This window comes from Arachis ipaensis, chromosome B3 (assembly GCF_059453495.1).
Source record: "Arachis ipaensis isolate K30076 ecotype BB chromosome B3, ASM5945349v1, whole genome shotgun sequence".
Lineage (NCBI taxonomy): Eukaryota > Viridiplantae > Streptophyta > Magnoliopsida > Fabales > Fabaceae > Arachis > Arachis ipaensis.
In genome coordinates this window covers 54,592,298-54,610,955 of record NC_142438.1, presented here as the reverse complement: position 1 = coordinate 54,610,955, position 18,658 = coordinate 54,592,298, and the positions used below count along the sequence as shown (strand labels likewise).

At 38.6% G+C, this 18,658-nt stretch overlaps 1 protein-coding gene and 1 pseudogene across 1 annotated transcript; both read left to right on the top strand.

The window, feature by feature from the left end:
- Window positions 1-319: 319 nt before the first annotated feature.
- On the top strand, window positions 320-8,694 carry LOC107630510 (3-oxoacyl-[acyl-carrier-protein] synthase II, chloroplastic). Its single transcript, XM_088508029.1, has 14 exons — window positions 320-873; window positions 2,220-2,428; window positions 2,503-2,706; window positions 2,934-3,044; window positions 3,148-3,243; window positions 3,353-3,398; window positions 3,482-3,561; window positions 4,183-4,251; window positions 4,531-4,615; window positions 6,691-6,845; window positions 6,974-7,054; window positions 7,144-7,203; window positions 7,334-7,487; window positions 8,184-8,694. Exons 1-13 carry the CDS (start codon window positions 666-668, stop codon window positions 7,448-7,450), a joined length of 1,521 nt encoding a protein of 506 aa, XP_088364155.1. The 5' UTR covers window positions 320-665; the 3' UTR covers window positions 7,451-7,487; window positions 8,184-8,694.
- A 2,637-nt stretch (window positions 8,695-11,331) lies between these two features.
- On the top strand, window positions 11,332-13,245 carry LOC107633138 (protein FAR1-RELATED SEQUENCE 5-like; annotated as a pseudogene).
- The last annotated feature ends 5,413 nt before the right edge of the window (window positions 13,246-18,658 follow it).

Below are 18,658 nucleotides of genomic sequence, written 5' to 3'. Positions count from 1 at the left end.
TAATTGAATAAACAATAACAAAATATAGAAAAGACACTTATAGAAGAAATTATTTTTAATATAAAAATGAATATAATATTTTAGTTGAATATTAATATTTAAATTGTATTACAATATTCTAGATATATAGAAAATATGGTCAACCAAAATATTAACACGTGTTTAATATAAATTTTGAATGTTTCACTCTCTACCTACAAAATTTGTATATAATTAAATCAAATAATTCCATTTTCAATAAAAATACTGATAGTTTTTTTTTCATATAAAAAAAAAATTAGCCCACTTATAGTGGTAAAGTAATTTTCAGTTATTGATCGAATTGTATCGAATTGTATTTTTGTATGTTAAATTGTATTATTGTTTGTCTGTCTCTCCCAGTCTGATTTGAGGAGAGAGAGAGAGAACACTTGGCGTCGTCTTCTTCGGAGTTCTGAGAACGTCTCACCGCACCACACTCACACTCACACTGCAACAAGCCACTAACACTAAACCACAACAGCACACACCAACCAACAAAACCTGCCGCTTCTTGAACCCTTCCTTTATTTATTTATTTATTTCTTTCTCATTCTCACTCTCTTGAATGCAGTTACCACTATTCACCACTCTTCTCCATCACCACCCACTGCGACTCTTCATCTCCCACATCCAACACTTCTTCGATGGCTTTCTCTTCTGCCTTTGCTGCCTCCTCTCCACTCTGCACGTGGCTCGTCGCCGCCTGCATGTCCCTCACGTCCCACTCCGACCACTCCCCCTCCCTCACGTGCTCCCGCCGCCGCACCCACGTGACCCGCTCCTCCTTTACTCCTCGATCCACCTCTGCCTTCAATCGCACCCGCACTCGCACTAATCGAATGCCTCTTTCTCGTAATTTTTTATCTTCTCTTTTCTTTTTTTTATAATTTTTTTCTACTTAATCTCAACTTCAGATTTTACTCTCTTTCATTTCTTGTTACTAGTATTACGTTTGTTTTTCAATTCGTCTCTGATTAACTATGAAATCTGGTGTTTGCTATTTCTGGTTGATGGATTCTTCTCGTGAGTTATAAAAAAGCTTTCGCCTCTGCTTTATTTATTCATTTGTTATTATTTATTTATTTATTTATTTTTGTTAGTTATGTTAATTTTTTTTTGTTTTATTTTTGGATGCAAATATTTGCTCTATTTATTAATTGGTTTGATTCATTAGATAGAGTAGAGATGAACGAGGTTTGAATTTGTATGGATGTTACCGAGAAACAAAGTTTCACTTAGCTAAGCACAATTGGCAGAAAAATTGTGGTTTGTTATTTGTTTATGGAACAGTCAGCTATCAAAAATCATCACGAAGGGGATGAATAAAAACTACGTGATTTATTCTTCTGAAAACTTACCAATTTGACTTTGTAACGGTGGCTTTATTTTCCTCTAGTCTCATGCAAGTTGTTCATTAATATAAAGTATAAACAGAATTGGTATCTGCAATTCTGCATAATATAAAATTTTGTGAGCTTCCTATTTTTCTGAACTTTAAAGCTATTGTGAGTGGAGAAGGCTCTATTGTAAATGGCTGCTGGTTTTGTAATTTTCTCACCTAATTGGAATAAACTTATTTGTTGTTGTGTTGATTGGTTTTTCTCCTACATCTTCAAATTCCATAAAGTGTGAACACTTTTGGATATGCTCTTATTTAGACTTTCTGTGTGCATATAGTGGTTGATTTAGTTTTGGTTCAGTGGTCCATCATGATTCACATACCATGTGATAAAATTTTGGCAGCGTCGTTTGTTGTTGTAGATTTACAACAACTTATTTTACTTAAGGCTAAGGGTATGCCTGGTGGTAGGCAAAAATGGGGGTGGAAGTTTTCATTGATGTATTGCATGTATAATTTTACACACCAAACTCATCCATCAAAATTCCACCTCACTTTTACCACATGAACTGAACATACCCTAAGCATATCTAGTCTATGTTGTTGGTTACATTCACCGCTCAATATTAATGTGCATCTCTAGGTTGTAGTTCCATGCCCCTTATAAATATCAATGTCATTTATTGCTTAATTCCTTATAACTGGTAGGTACTCACAAAGCTGTTGGCATTACTTTCTTGAGTGGTAGGATACTAGGGTTAAGTATTCTAATTTCAAAGACGGTGTTGTGCTGACTATGATTCATGGTCAAATATTCATATAATTGCTGACATTTGCATTGCATTAAAATATTTTCAAGGTAAAATAATGGCCATAGCTTTGCAACCTGCTCAAGAAGCTACTACAGTTTCGAAAAAACCTCCTACGAAGGAAAGACGAGTAGTTGTGACAGGCATGGGTGTGGTAACGCCACTTGGTCATGATGCAGATGTCTTCTACAAAAATTTACTTGATGGTGTTAGTGGCATAAGCGAGATTAATGCTTTTGATTGTGCAGAATTTCCAACGGTAATTAACATTTCATTCATATTGTACTGAGTTGTTTCCTGCTGTAGCTTTTGTTCTTAGTATGCTGTATGCAGAGGATTGCTGGCGAGATCAAGTCTGTCTCAGCTGACGGTTGGGTAGCGCCAAAGCTCTCAAAGAGATTGGATAAATTTATGTTGTATATGTTAATAGCTGGGAAAAAAGCGTTGGTTGATGGTGGAATCACTGAAGACATAATGAACGAGTTAAATAAACAAAAATGTGGGGTTTTAATTGGCTCAGCAATGGGTGGGATGAAGGTAATCATTCAATCTTTTATATTTTTAGATAAAGCAATTGAGCAAGTAGGGACTTGTGTCAGATTTTGAAGTTCAATATTAAGAAACTTTGTAACATGTGTAGGGAGGCGTAATGGCGTATTGAAGTTATTATCTAATACAATCCAATATGGTGCCGGAAGGCCTTTTTTGCAATTTATTTGCTTTGGTTTATTGACTACCTTAACTTTTCTCTGTTTTCTGAACAGGTTTTCAGTGATGCTATTGAAGCTTTACGAATATCATATAAGAAGATGAATCCATTTTGTGTACCATTTGCAACGACAAATATGGGTTCTGCCATTCTTGCTATGGATTTGGTCTGTTTAAATAAAATTTTGTCCTTATCGTGGATACCATAAATAGGTGTCTTACACACGCACACTTAAGCTTCTAACAAATTAACATTTATGAACATTGTAGGGTTGGATGGGCCCTAATTATTCAATCTCCACAGCTTGTGCTACAAGCAATTTCTGTATACTTAATGCAGCAAACCATATAATTAGAGGTGAAGCTGTAAGTATTTCTGATTTTTATAACATTTTTCTGGAAAAATTGTTGAGAAGAAAGCTGCAACTACGATCATGTTATTGAAAGGCATTAACAAATTTGAGTTTATCTGTAGGACATGATGCTTTGTGGTGGTTCAGATTCTGCTATTATACCAATTGGTATCCTATTTTTTTCCTCACTCTTTCCAGCTTATACAACACACCATCATATCTGATATATAATCTAAAAATGATTTGTATAGGCTTGGGAGGCTTTGTGGCATGCAGGGCACTCTCTCAGAGAAACAGCGATCCTACTAAAGCTTCACGCCCTTGGGATAGCGTAATGCTTTAGGAATCCTAATACTTGTCCTTTTTTATTTTTTTTTTCCCATTTATGTTCTTGAGTTCTCATATTTTTTTTTTCTTATATCTCTCTCTCTCTCTCTCACTATCTCTATATATACTCACACACTCTGTTGGAAGTTGGATTAGTATGTGCTATTTCTTGTCTTTTAAAGAAATCGAGTAACTGAGGAAGCTTACTTTACTCAAACTATTCAATATGTTTGAAGGATTTGCACGTCTATGTTCTACCTTTTACAAAACTTTCTGACTGTCTTATATATTCAACAGTGTTTAATAAGAAATGACTTTTCATATCATTGTATAGGAATAAAATGGGAAAGACACAGCCTGAAGTTGAAAGAGAAACCATAACAATCAGAAATCAGAATTTCTTGATGTCTAAAAGTAGCCGAAATTGATAATGAGAAATTATGCTCAATTCTTAAAGGGAGTTAATTCATCAGGTTCAACATTCATAAACAACTTTTAACAACATGAATAGTTATTAGACTATTGTAATGCTTGGTGTTCTGTTCATAAACAACATCTACTATCATTGTTACTATTTACCATGCCTTGAATTTCAGATGCTAAGAACTAATTTATGTTATAACAGAACCGCGATGGATTTGTCATGGGTGAAGGGGCTGGAGTTTTGCTTTTAGAAGAGTTAGAGCATGCTAAGGTACTTCTATTGTAATATAAGTATTTGATAGTGGAACCACCTTTGAAAAACTTTGCTATAGATATTACTGCAATACTACTTTATATATTTCTTCTCATCCTTCAGTTTCTTCCAAGAGTAGAAAAACAATGTTGCTCTGACCATTGTCCTATCCCGTGTTGGAATCATGCTCCTAGGCTTCAAACTTCTTGTTTTAGTTAACACTGCTTATATTTCTCGTACCATGTTTCATTTTAACTTTTAAATTGAACGCCATCTAATTTGTTTTTTTGGATGCAGCAAAGAGGAGCAGAAATATATGCAGAGTTCCGTGGTGGAAGCTTCACTTGTGATGCTTATCATATGACGGAGCCTCACCCTGATGGTAAAATGTTAAATCTTCATTAAGGCCTTCTCAGTTATTCATATAAGAATAACAATAATAATAACAATAACAATAACACTAATAATAACAATAATAATAACCAAGTGGTAAATGAAACTCTTGTTTTATGATAACAATAACAATAACAATAACTAAGTGGTAAATGAAACTCTTGTTTTCTCTGGCTTTGCGATCCTGGAACCATGAGGTTAAATGAAAATGCTGCTTTGGTGTCATTTTATTTCTCTTGTTCAAGTTCACAAAGACAGTCGTTTAGCAAATATGCGTTCTCCTGATTGTAATTTTAATTTTTTTTTTATTTATTTTTGGGAGTAAGGAATAAACCCTCTTAAAGTTAGTGTTTTGAAGAAACAAAAATTATTTGACTTTGAAGAATGGTAGATATGCACTGAATGAATTTTGGTGTGATGGCTCATAGATCCTGATTTATATCAGCCTTTTCATGTATTCTTTGTGTGCAAATATAGATTTCACAATGTTTTTCTACTCACTATAACCCTAAATTGAACATTGCATTAGAATTTTTCTTTGTTTAGAGTTGTATGTTATACATGTTTGAATATGAGGACTTCTGTGGATGAATTATATTTTACAAAAAAGTGGACTTTAACTTGTTAAAAGCTACTGCCGTTTTTACATTTATTTGGCTGTGGAGAATGCTTGGAAGTGTTCTAAAATGATCTATTTCAAAGTACAAGAAAGAAAATCTGCTATGTTAATGTTAAAAATGTTATTCTGTTTCTTTGAGGCTTTGAATAACTTCTAGATGAAAATGATCTGAAACACACACATCTATGTAGACACAAAGATACACACACATATTATGATCTCACTGCTCACTTTTTAGGGAAAACTTTAAGGAGGGAATTGATATTGTTATTGCCACTCCCAAAATTGATTTTGCTACTCCTCTCGAATGTGATTTTTTCATGGTGATGGGAAAATATTCCATGTAGGGTAATTTGGAAATAACATGTAATGGAGTGACATTATCAAATTGGGAGTGACAATATCCACCCGGCCCTAAACTTTATTGTGCAATTATAAGACTTAAGCATTATAGTACTGAACAATGGGCAATAGAAAAAAGCTTACACCAAAATAAGATCAATGTAGTAGAGATGTGGATGCCGGTTGGTTGAGTGGATATACCATACAAGATATGTTTTGAAATGAATGTATTAGACAGAAAGCTACTATAGTGCCTATTGTAGAAAAGTTGGTACAGTTTTGCTTTAGGTTATTGGACATACATTGAGAAGGTCTGTTCAGCTTCTCTAAGTAGAGTAGATGTAATGATATCTTGCCATGGAGTTAGAGGAACAGACTATGAACAACTATAGGCAAAACCAGTAAGTTTAATTTTAATTGTTTAATAACAGTAGACATGACTTGTGATAGAATGCTAAAGTGTTATGTAATTAGTGCAATTGATCCCACCTAAGAGGAGTAGAGGACAAGGCTTTGATGATGTTATTTTCATCGTATTGTTCTTACTGTTCTTGTTTGTCTTTCAAGGTCAGGAGAACTATTTCAGCAACAAATTGACAATGGTGCCAAACACAACCTTGGCTTTTGTTCTAAATTTAACAAAATTTCTGGTGGTTTTGGAATAATGTTGTCATGTTGTCTCTTCTTATTGGAGTAATGGTTTTGGAATGACCATCTTGTACAAATTCTGCCAAGGCATGCTTTGGAAGAACCTAGAAAGTTTAATACAAGACCATTGCGAGATAAGATTTGCATAATGCAGGATGCTTGTGCATTGGGCTGTTATTTATCATGGGAGATCATGCATGGGTTAAGCTTGCATGAAGTTCTTTTTATTCTACCTTAGTAGGTAGACAAGAATGTTTTTTTCTAGTTCTTGGTCAATGGCCAAAAACCCTGAATCTCTATACGAATATTGAGGGATAAGCTAAGAGTTTTCTCATATATCGAAAATCTTTTTCAAGTTCTTAATTATGACTCTCCAGTTCTCCATCTCTTATTCCTATTTATAGCCAGCTATTCCCTGCAATATGCATGTAAACTAATTATCACATTTCAAACAGGGGCTGGTGTGATTCTTTGCATTGAAAAGGCACTAACTCACTCGGGACTATCAAAAGAGGATGTGAACTACATAAATGCACATGCCACGTCTACGCCGGCTGGAGATCTCAAGGAGTACCAGGCTCTGATGCATTGCTTCGGTCGCAATCCTGAGGTAAATTTACCTTGTTACCTATAATATGGATCGTTTTAGGTAATCGTTATCTCTTACCCTTCTAATTGCTTTAGTTTATTCCCCTGATTACCTTATTATTGTGCTTACGGTGGTCTCTTGTTCCACAGCTTAAAGTGAATTCCACTAAATCTATGATTGGCCATCTTCTAGGGGCAGCTGGTGGAGTCGAAGCTGTTGCAACAGTGCAGGTGAAAATACTGAATCTTCTATGAAATATAATTAGCGAAACTTTCACTGAACAGATATTGAGCTTCAGTTTTTCTTTTTCTTTTTGTAGGCAATAAGGACAGGGTGGATTCATCCCAATATCAATCTGGAAAGCCCAGACAAAGGAGTGGTATGATATTTTTTTGCACCAGTCTCTCCCTATTTTATTTTTAAATTTTTCTTTTGAAAGTGTGTCGACTACCATTTATATGGTTAAATTCTCTACTTTTGGTTAACTACATAACTGAACGAAAAACCAGGATGCTAATGTGCTTGTGGGCCCAAAGAAGGAGAGACTGGAAGTCAAGGCAGCACTGTCTAATTCATTTGGTTTTGGTGGCCACAATTCCTCCATCATATTCTCCCCTTTCAAATAAAACATGTTGCAGTCTATGTGCTTCCTTAATTATAAAGGTATGTAGCATGTAGAATAGGGCCTATTTGTGATTAGCTACCTAAAAAACTACTTTTAAAATTGTGTTTTAGTTCTTTTTTCTCCTCTTAAAATATTGCAGAACAAGAAAATTACCCCGTTTCTGAGAATTAGATATAAAGCTGCTTCTGGAAAAATTAGGAATACTTTCTCCAAATATCTTTGCCTTCGAAAATTCAGGATAGTCTAGTTTCCAAATATATTGAGTTTTGAATGTGCCAAATAATGAGGAAGTAGAAGTGTTTGTTTGGTTTTTTCTCCCCCTATTTTTATCTTTAATTTTTTAGAATTTCATGAAGAAAGAAAAAGAATAGTAAACGTAATAAAATCTTTTTTTTTTGTTCCCTTCAAAATGGAAATACAAACCAAGCAATCCCTTAAATTCCTGTTTTATCTTTTAAATTTTGAATATAAAAAGGGAAAAGTACTTTTATATTTATTTTATTTAAATACTATAGCAATTTTATAGGCTAAAGAAAAGCTTTTTACAATTATTTTTATTTGTTAACTACATTTTTTATAAAAAAAATTTCCGCTTATGGTCCTGATTTTGTTTCAAATTATGCTTCTACTGCTAATTGCTAAACATGTAACATATAAATTCTTGATCACAGAGACGCTAGATTTCACTCAATTTGCCTCTGATAGGTTTTAAGTCTCATGGTTGTATCTTGCAGTTGTTAACCGGGCAAAGTGTTGCATACTAACACTACTCCCTTGGTTAAGTTAAACATGTATGTGGTGTGATGATCATTATGTTCAGAAAGATTTATGAGGTGACCCTTCTGAATCAAAGTCTCCGGAGATTGTCCGTTGCTGCCGCCTGCTAGTGAAGTTAGAATTGGGTCTATCAGCGGCCAGAAAGTTCCTATTTGACCATGAATGGCTAGAGTAGGAATTTGAATGTAACAGTTGGACAACAAAAAACTTGATGGGGACATGGACATTGTTTTATTCCCATCTATCTACCAGGAGAAGACCATAGATTGGACATAAATCAATTGTAACTGTTTTTCTTAAGCTGGATAAATGTTAGGTTACATTTTTCGCTGAATCAGAGAGGTTATACCTATAAAGTCCTGTCGTGTAATGGGTGGCCAGCATTGCGCTAGAACCCAGTTTTTTTTAAGGTCAAAACCAGCATTAGAACCATAAAAAAGTAATTTTAACACACTACCGTTTATTACAGTTTTCAACCGACGTGGTGTTGATTGAAATTTAAAAAAATAAAATACTGACTTGGAGATGATGATATCATCTTTAGTATATGATTAGTCCACCTGAGAATTTCATGTGCAAATTTCCAAACTCAATCTTTCTATCGTACCCTTGATATAGTATATAAGATTTTTATTAAGATTTATTATTACTCTAGATGAATGAAATATGATATATGATGTTTCTTTATTTGGCATTCAATTATATTTTTGGAAAAGTCAGTAGATCGTTAATCGCATGACCCATCCTCAAGGTTATCGGATGGCAAAAACATAAAGCGAAAAAGGAAAAGTGTGCTAGTTCTTTGCACTAACAAATGATACTATAAAACCACGCCTTGAAGCCTACTTTCTAATTTTAACCATAAACATGTAACGCCTTCTCTGGCATTTCCCAGCAAATTAGAGACAGAGGATAAAAGTCATAATGTTTGTCTTTAACTCTATATTATCATTTTAGTTGACAGAATTTTTAAAAAGCCAATAATGTTAGATGAATAAATCTTTGTATGATCATTGTATAACCAAGGCAATAAAGAGATAAAATTCAGAAGAAATATATAGGCAATATATTGGTTCGGCCTAAAAGGTCTGTATTTAGTCTTTAAGTAATTTGAGAACTCTAATAACAGAATGAGCGTACACAGATATTATTTGCAGAGTTTTTGCAGGTTGCAGTTTTGATTTAGATTAAATTGCAACCCAATTTTAAAATCTTTGATATTCTTCTGACAATTTTAGACAAGACTCGATTGGGTAACTCCACAACCAAGGATTTTAGATATTTTATTGAACTTCTTAGGTAATACTCAGATTGGATACCCCCACCAACCTAAGAATGTTAGATTTTTTATATTCTCAAGTCTTTTCAAGACTACGAAGTGACTAAGATTGACTCTTCGCCAACCTAAGAACATTAGATACTTACCTCAACCTTCTTAAACTAATAAGTAACTCAGGTTCCGTACCTTACTAACTAACAACTTTAGATATTCTCCTAATTTTCACATAGAAGACTCAAAGCAAACCGCAACTTAACTTAAGAATTTTAAATATTCTTTGCTTAAACATTTTTAGGACTAAAGATTGTCACTGTATCAAGTTTTAATAAGAAATTATGGAGTTAAAAAACTCAATATGAACCAGTAAAAAAGACGATCTCAACTTCTACAATAGAGTTGACGGATTCTGTTCTAATTCTTTGAGACTTCAAAAAATAATACAAATGACCATATACTAATCTGGATTTATAAAAACGTAATCTGGTCTAATATATGGATATGCCTAGATTATATCTTGAAGAAATGAAATTTCTTCTAAGATAGAAGAAAGAAATAAAGAAGAGAAAATACAAAACTTTGAAAAAAGGACGTTTCTTCGGTGGGGAAAGTATATTCAAGACCTTGGTGTACCAAGTAGTAATGTGAATTTTGAACAAATATGGGGTCGGTTCACAAATAAATAAAGTAGCGGTTGGGGATGAATTGTGGAAAAAAGGAAAAACGGAGGGAGGAGACGAGAATGAGGTTATTAAATGAAAGGCCCAAACTCCATTAATAGGTAGGTGAAAGCTGTGCTGGGGTCAGTGTGAAGCTTCGTTTGGTCGACCTGTGCGGAGACGGCGGTCCACGGCGGAGGAGAATGCGGGATTGAACGGCGCAGAAGCACAGATCGAGATCTGGCCGACTTAAGGTTCACAGTAAGCGAAGGCAATGGACCACACAGGGCAACCAGATTCACAGGTATGCTTTGTCGGTGTCATTGAGCTTTTTTACCGTCCGATAATGCCGGGGGAGGTATGCGCAGAAATTGATTTCAATTGGGGGCCCGTGCCTCCCCGTGTCCCCAACAGTTTTAAGCGTTTGATGTTTCGAGGTTACCGTTTAGAATGGCACATAGCCGAATTAGATTTGTTACTTTTTAAATTCTGTGCCGAAAATCGTGGTTGGTCTTTACAGTTGAATGAGTTTTAGTTGGATTATTTTAGGATGTCTGGAATTATAGCTGTGTGTTCGTAGTTACGGTTGATAACGCCGATGTTCTGTTTGCTCACTGCGATTTTTTGAACTGTGACAGTCGAATGGGTTTGTGGAGCCTAGCTACGAGTTTTCATCTAATTTTGACCGAGTCCATGCGTCACAGGTGTGTTTGTTGTTCATGTTATGAGTTTCTGTTGACTGGTTTATGTTGATGTGGCTCACCGCCTGTTGTCACACATGCCGGATGTTGTTCGTTGCAGGATGCTGATGATGGAATGAGCGGCGAAACCGTGCCGGTAGAGGAAGCAGAAGCGATGGATTCGTCCGCCGGAGATGCGGACATAGATGCAGAAGCAGTGGTGAGGATTGTTAACGGGATAGGGTCCTTTGGCGCCATTGAATTTTCTTCCTTGACAGCCAACGACGTCCTTACGACGGAGTTCACAAGCCTACAGGTAGCTCATGACTATTACAACGAATACGGTCGCATCAAGGAATTCTCGGTCAGGAGGTCCAAGGTGGGTCGCAGAACAAAGCAGGGGGCGGAAGGCGAAATCATTTGGCAGATATTCGTGTGCTCGAGGGAAGGAGAGCGAGATGGGAAACACATGCAGCAGGAAGACAGGAAGATGGATCCTCGACCGATCACGCGGTGCGGGTGTGAAGCCCGGATTAAGGTCCACGTTGATAATGCCAGCGGGCGATGGTTTGTTGAACAATTCTGTGATAACCATAATCATCCCATGCTGGATGCGAGGTTTAGGGGTCTGTCGCAGTCACACAGAGTAGTCAAGGAAGGCGATTTGCACCAAATCAATTCCATGAGAAAATCTGGGTTGCGGGTGCCGACAATTTTCCGCGCCTTTGCCAATCAGTCAGGAGGATTCGAGACTGTCGGGTTCGAGATAAAGGACATATACAATGCGATAGAGAAGCAAAGGCGGGCTGGCGCGACAGATGCTGAGGCCGTGTTGAAGCTCTTGGGAACTTTAAGGGCCACTGATTCTGGGATGTTCTAGAAGTACTCACTGAATGTTGACAAGAGGCTGGAAAATCTCTTCTGGTGCGATGGTACAAGTCGTTATGACTACAACGTGTTTGGGGATGTCCTGGGTTTTGATGCAACGTACAGTCGTAACAAATACAAGTGCCCTTTGGTAATATTCTCAAGGGTGGACCATCATATGAGGACAGCGGTGTTCGGCTGCGCCATCTTGAGCAAGGAGAGCGAAGGAAGCTATGTGTGGTTGTTGCGGTCATTTCTTGAGGTAATGAAAGGAAAACAGCCGAAGTCTGTCATCACGGACGGGGACCTCGCCATGAAGAGTGCGGTTAGCATAGTTTTTCCCGGTGCACATCACAGGTTGTGTAGCTGGCATTTGTTAAGGAACGCCACTGCTAGAGTTGGACGGCCGGGTTTTCTTTGGAAATTTCGTCTATGCCTGATGGGACATCTAGAGGTTGACGAATTTGAGAGAATATGGACGGATAGCGTGGCAGACCACAGGTTGGAGGATCATCCGTGGATAGTGGATATGTATGCAAAGAAACATTCATGGTCTAATGGACATATCTGGGGGAAATTCTTCACAGGACTGAAGACGACATCGAGGTGCGAGGCTTTGAATATGCAGCTTGGAAAATTTATACACAACGGGTACAATCTGAGGGAGTTCGTGGAGCATTTCCAACACTATTTGGAATTCATGAGGAGGAGAGAACTAGTGGCAGACTACAAGTCTGCATACGGCGAGCCTGCAGTAAAAACGAAACTCGAGGCCATTGAGCAGTTCGCTGCGACGGTTTATACAAAAGAGGTTTTTGAACTGTTTTGGGAGGTGCTGATTCTAGCCAGCAATGTTAGAGTTGTGTCCACCAAGAGGACGAGCGCTTGTGTTTTGTTCGAGGTCACAATGTACTGCAAGCAGAGATCATGGGCCGTGTCGTGGGCCGAGGAAGACGTCGAATTCAGTTGTTCTTGTCAGCGGATGGAGTCCTTCGGGCTTCCTTATGTCCACATGGTTGGGGTTCTGGTTTATCTGAACATGACAGCTATTCCCAGAAGCCTAATACTTGAACGGTGGACAAAGAGGGCAAAGTAGCCGCGTGCACCCAACGACGGAGTACGTGTTGGGGAGATCCCAGACGCAGCATACATGAGCATGCACGCGGCGATGCTTGATGATTGTAGGGAGCTGGTGAGCTTGTCTTGCCGGTTCTTCGAGGACTACGTGGACGTAAAAATAAGGTAGACAAAGGAGCGCCAATCCCTATAGGACAAACATCGCCAAAGGCTGGGTGTTGCTGAGGAGGCCAGCAGGGTGTCTGTTTGGGACCCGTTGCGGGCAAGGTACAAAGGATGCGGTCGAAGAGTTGTCACCTCTCGGGGTAAGTTTCGCCGTGTTCAGAGGTGTCGACTGTGTGGAAAGGGCGGACACAATTCTTGCAAGTGTCAACAATCAAGTATGGGGGAGAACATCGATAGTTTCGAAGCCGGTGCGGCTTACAATAGCATGGAAGCAGGAGAGGGGGGTGAGGACTAATACGAATTTGAGTGAGTTGGCTGAACTATTCTTGTTGGAAGTTACGCATCGTGCTGGATTGGATTGAATATGGCTAGCTGCTACGCGTTTTACTTGTTGAGGTGACATCCGGAGGGGCGAATGCATAGGTTATGTGAGTTACGCTTTAATTCTGGTAATATTGCTTGCGTTTAAAATGATGGATTATGTAATGCAGCTTGTGAGGATGTGCCTCCTAAATGTGTTGGTCTGTGTTGTAACAATAGTTGCGGTTGTGTTTTATTAATTAAATTAGATACGACATGTTAATGTAATCCGAGTCATGTGGTGAGCGGGTGAGACGCAAGGAATTATAACGAGACACTGTTGCCAAATGAAAGTTTTCATTGCGTTGGAAAGCTATATGGCTTAGGGATGTCCGAGTTCGAGTCGAAAATGCCTATAACTTTGAAACTGTGTTTCATCGAAGGTTTTGGCTTTTCTGGTACTAAGAGTATGGCACTATCCATCAGGAAGGAAAAAAAAAAACAATCCACAAGGGGCTTTGTTTAGGGAATGATAATAAAGGCAGTGTACTATATTGCAGACTCCATTGAATTACATACGGAAAAGAAGATAAAATTTAATCCATGCTAATTTAACATCCAGCGCACGGTAATCAAGTATTTTATAAAAAAAGAGCGGTTGTTCATGGTATGCAACGGTGGATACGCATGCAACAAAATACACATTCAATCAGTTAAACCTAATGACATAAATTTCTAAAATGGCGGGTCGGGTAGCTATAACGTCGAAGTGGATTCGTGTACAACGATGTGTTGGTACCACTTCAAAGTGACGGCCCACCCTGGTCGCCAACAAAAGGGGGCATGAAGAGCCCAGCATGATCAAAACGAAGCTCACAGCATCAACAGGGTCATGGTAGCACAGTGGCCATTGCCCTCCGGCTATTCCAGTCCACCTCTGCCCGCTGCCTTATCTCATCACAGAGCTTGTTGAAATGCTCGTTTACAATAGCTAACACAGTGTCAATTCGTATCCTGTCAGACAGTTGATCGATGCTCTACAACATGAGAAAGAAAAGGCATACATAGATGTGTCTATTAGGAGATCTTTACACAACGGGAATCATTCTAACATGCATACAGTGTGGAAAAAGTTGGGTTGAATACCTTCCTCTGCGGGACAGGGTTGGTTGTGAACATCTGCTCCATTTGAAGCCACAGCATCATCCACAGCTTGTCCTTGTAACTTTTTTTTAGCAGCCGCCCCCGGAAATAGAAATTGGTGAATACCTGTCAAAACCGGAGAACACATATATATGGTTGACGTGATACAATAATTCCTACCCGTTGTTCTCATTGGTGATCTCCAGGACGAGGTCCGGATTCCACTCAAACAGCGGCAGATTCCTTCCTAAGACGTCGATGTTTGGGAACATGGTTGTCAAGATCTTGTCTAGAATCCTAGCCTGCAAAATGGCAGAAGATGAGACGGGAGAGGAGTTAACGTTGATTTTTTTTTGTTCCCTTTTTACTTGACAAAAATATGAAAGTATGGTATTGTGCCAAGTCCACCCAAAAAAAAAAAGACAATAAAAAAAACCAACCTGGGTCCCAATCCGGCCGAAGGGACGCACCATTTTTTTTTCGTTTTTTTTTTCGTTTTTGGATTATACGTGATTCGGACTAACCCCAATAGGCCTACCAATTCAAAGCTATTCTGGTAATAAAAAAAAACAAAATACAACCCTCCAAATAGAGATGCATTACGGGACCAAGGGAATGCTCATTACGTACCACCGATTTAACCGCAAACTTTCTTCCCATGATAGTATCCTGTGTTGGAAAGCTGTCGAATATCCACATCCGGCGACTGGAGACCTCCACGTCCATTAGGTAATAGTGAGTCTCCTCATGTCGTCGATGACGTCCTTCATCTGGACTTAGATCTGGCACGGAGTCAAGCGTTAGCGTTTCCGGTCAGGGATGAGTGACAACAGGAATGATAAAGAGCATGCTGGTTTTTTGGTTTTGCACAAATTTATTTTATTTTTCTTTTTATTTCTGGTTTTTCATGCGGTATGCGCCGCAACAATGCTTACATATCTCAGGCCGTTCGGCCGTGGTAGCCATGTCCCACGAAAGTAGTCCATCAGCGTGGCGTCGTCGATGTCCTCGGTTAGAGCAAATTCCTGTCACGTGTGAGAGGGTCCGGTCATATAGTGGTCGTAACTGTAGCGCAAAAAACAAGAGGAAACGGGATGGACATAGTTTGGAGACGTTACCGAAAATATCAGCGGAAGGGACCAGACCGAACACCGTTGTAGCTGCGACTGTGTCCATGTGGCCTTGAGCGCAAGCAGCTCGAGGATGTAGGCTGATGGTTCATTCCTAGGCAGAAGCGACGAAAATAACTCTCGATCCAGTTGGCGATCCCCGCGCCGAAACAGTTTCTCGTCAGGGTTCATAGAATCGCCAAAGATGTAGGCTACCATATGGGCCGCCTCCAATGGAAAACCCATCTGGCGGGTTATCTTGACGTCGGCACGTATGAACTGCGGAAAGAATAAATAAAGTTTAGCCGTGTCCGAAATTCTGTTGTACTTCGAGTACACCTTAAATGATACATTAATCCTGACAATATAAGCCTTACCGGCGGAAAGGTCACTGCTACAAGTGATGGAATGTGTTGGCTGTTCTGCTGTCTTGGGTTTCTCCGCATTTTCGGAGGTGTTCTCATGTCGTCGGGGAGTTCCCCTCTTTTGATGAACTTTGGGGGAAGTGCCGAGTCGCTTCCTATGATGTGTACACTGCTTTGGATATTGGATCCCATCGTGTCCTGTCATGTCGGAGCAGGGTGAAAAAAATAATTTACGCGAGTGCACATGTGGTTGTTCAAGTAATACGGCACTCTGCCTATAGGGCTGTCCAGTTTCACTTACAAGCGCTGTGTTGCCGAGCGTGTTGGGGGTGGAATGGGACGTGTTATACTGCGGGGCATGTGCGGTCCATGCGAGGTTTGTCTGGCACGACACTCCAGGTGCCATGCAAAAATCATTATAGAGCATTGACTCAAACATGATGGTGCTGTCTGCCCAGTGTTTCGTCATGCTAGGACTGATGTTAGCTCCACCCCCGCTTCTGGGTCTTGCCATGCGTCTCTCGCGGGGTCCCGCAGTTAGGTCAACGATGTCGATATCCGCCGCTGGGCTCCATTCTCCCATCCTTTGAGCGCTACTTTCCGGCATGGCTGCGGTGACCTGGGACCCGGCATCGACGGTTCTCGTCCCAGGCTCCCCTCCCATCCTGACGTACTTGTTAAGGTATTCGTCAACCTGGCCGAGTGCTTTTCTAAGGTCATCAGTGAATACGTTCACCTGAGAGTGCTCTTTCTCAAGAAATTGGGAAAGCAAAGACAGATCTGGGTCAGACCGAAGTAGGGGATGGCCAATCTAAGGGCAAATGGAGTATGCATGCAGATAGACAAATATCATATATACCTCAAGTAGTCTCACAATGTTCCTGTTCAGCGCATCCATCGTGGCGTTCACCTTCAACAGAGCCGCCGCCACCAATCCCTCCTGCAACACTAGTCAACACAGGTCAGTGAAGAGACATTAAATGTTTACCTTATACAGGTTATTCAGGTCCACATACCTCCGAAGCTGGTTTCTTGTCTGCCTCCTCTTCCATTGACCGCGTCTTTCGGTCGACTATCGCGCAGGAAGTGTGTTGGTGGAGTGATGCTTACCTTATCAGGGACGTTGATAGGTCGTATTTTATTCCGCATATATACTGAAAATGTGCATGAAGAGGTGAAGAACATTTGCTTTCCGGTCGATCTAAGTAGGTCTCTAATGTGACAATGTGATGTGACCATTCGAAGATATCACGAGGGATCTTTCTTGGGATAATTGAGTTACGTCGTTTGAGTGTGCTACACCTCTGACAGCATTAGGTGAGATGATGAATGATAGGGTTACTCCAATTCCTACGAGAAAAAGATCCTTCCACAGATGCCAACCACAAAGATTCTTCGTAGATACCTAAAGATCCTTCGTCGGCATCTTGCTTCTAAGCCAATCGATGCACATGTCCGGCTGCGTCCACCCGACGGCGAGAACCACAGTATTCCGCATCAGCGTTACCAGTATGTTGGACGCCCATGAATGAGAACTTGTTCACACTTGGTGTCGGTGGGATGGAACATCTTGGAAGGTTGGGTGATTGTGGTAGCGGAACTCATCCCATCCCAGTCCCTATTTATGGCCCACCTGTCATAAAAAGTAACTCCATATTAGTTTTTGCTTCATAAACAGTAAATAGGAACTCAAAGTATATCTCTCTTCTCTAGTATGAGTAACTAACTTTAGTCTCTGTTGTGGTCTCATTTAATCAATCAATTAAAGTAATTAAAATTAATATAATAACTAATTCTTTTGTAATAATATTATTTAAATTTGTAAATTCAAAAATAATTCACTATTAAAAAATAGTAATATTAAAAAAAATTCATATACAATAATAATACACAATATATAATTCGAGATTAAACTAATTTGTATAATTATTTAATTTAAAAAAATATAGTTAGGCTCTGTAGCTAGTTGATGACAAGCATTGTAAAGTTGCCATATGTGAAAATTGCAACAGCTAATTTCGTAACGGGCTAGTTTTGTGGTGTGGTTAGTATTTTAAATGTTATAAATAAAATTAAACAACCTGACCAAAAATTATCTTGTAATGTATAAAAATTAAATTTTTTTTACGCAAACAAATTTAATTAATTATAATTTAATGTAACAATATACATAATATTTAATAATGACTTAATATAATTTTTTTATTAGTTATGATTTAAATAATTAATATAAGTTACTAGTTAAATAAGGATAAAATTATTTAATATAACTATTAAATAATATTAATTATAATTTAATTATTTTTTTAATATATATGTTATATTTTTTAATTTATTTTTAATTAATTTGCCATGTGTCAAATTTTTATTGGATTACGAGAGTCCCTCTTCAGAGAAACTTTCTTTCTTGATCCACGTGAAGGAACTCAATAGTTCCTTTGTGTCAGAGAAGGAACTCTATTTCTATACCATTGGAGTTGCTCTCAACCGCATCCGGGCGGGACTCAATCGACTCCTGGCAACCATGTGGTTTAGCACCAAGAACAAGAGAGACATAGAGGACATCCGACGTACTTGGTAGATAAAAAAATCTTGAATTTTTTAAAACGACCTGAACAAAATCGAAAAATTCTTTTGAAAAAAAATCAGCCAACTTTATTCATGTTGAAAGTGAACACAGAAGCAACAATTTTTTGTTGCACAGGTGCTTTTATGGAAGAAAAGATTGCCCTCTATAAAAGAAGAAACATCGGTCAAGGAGCTTAATCGTACACATACCCCTCCCCAACAC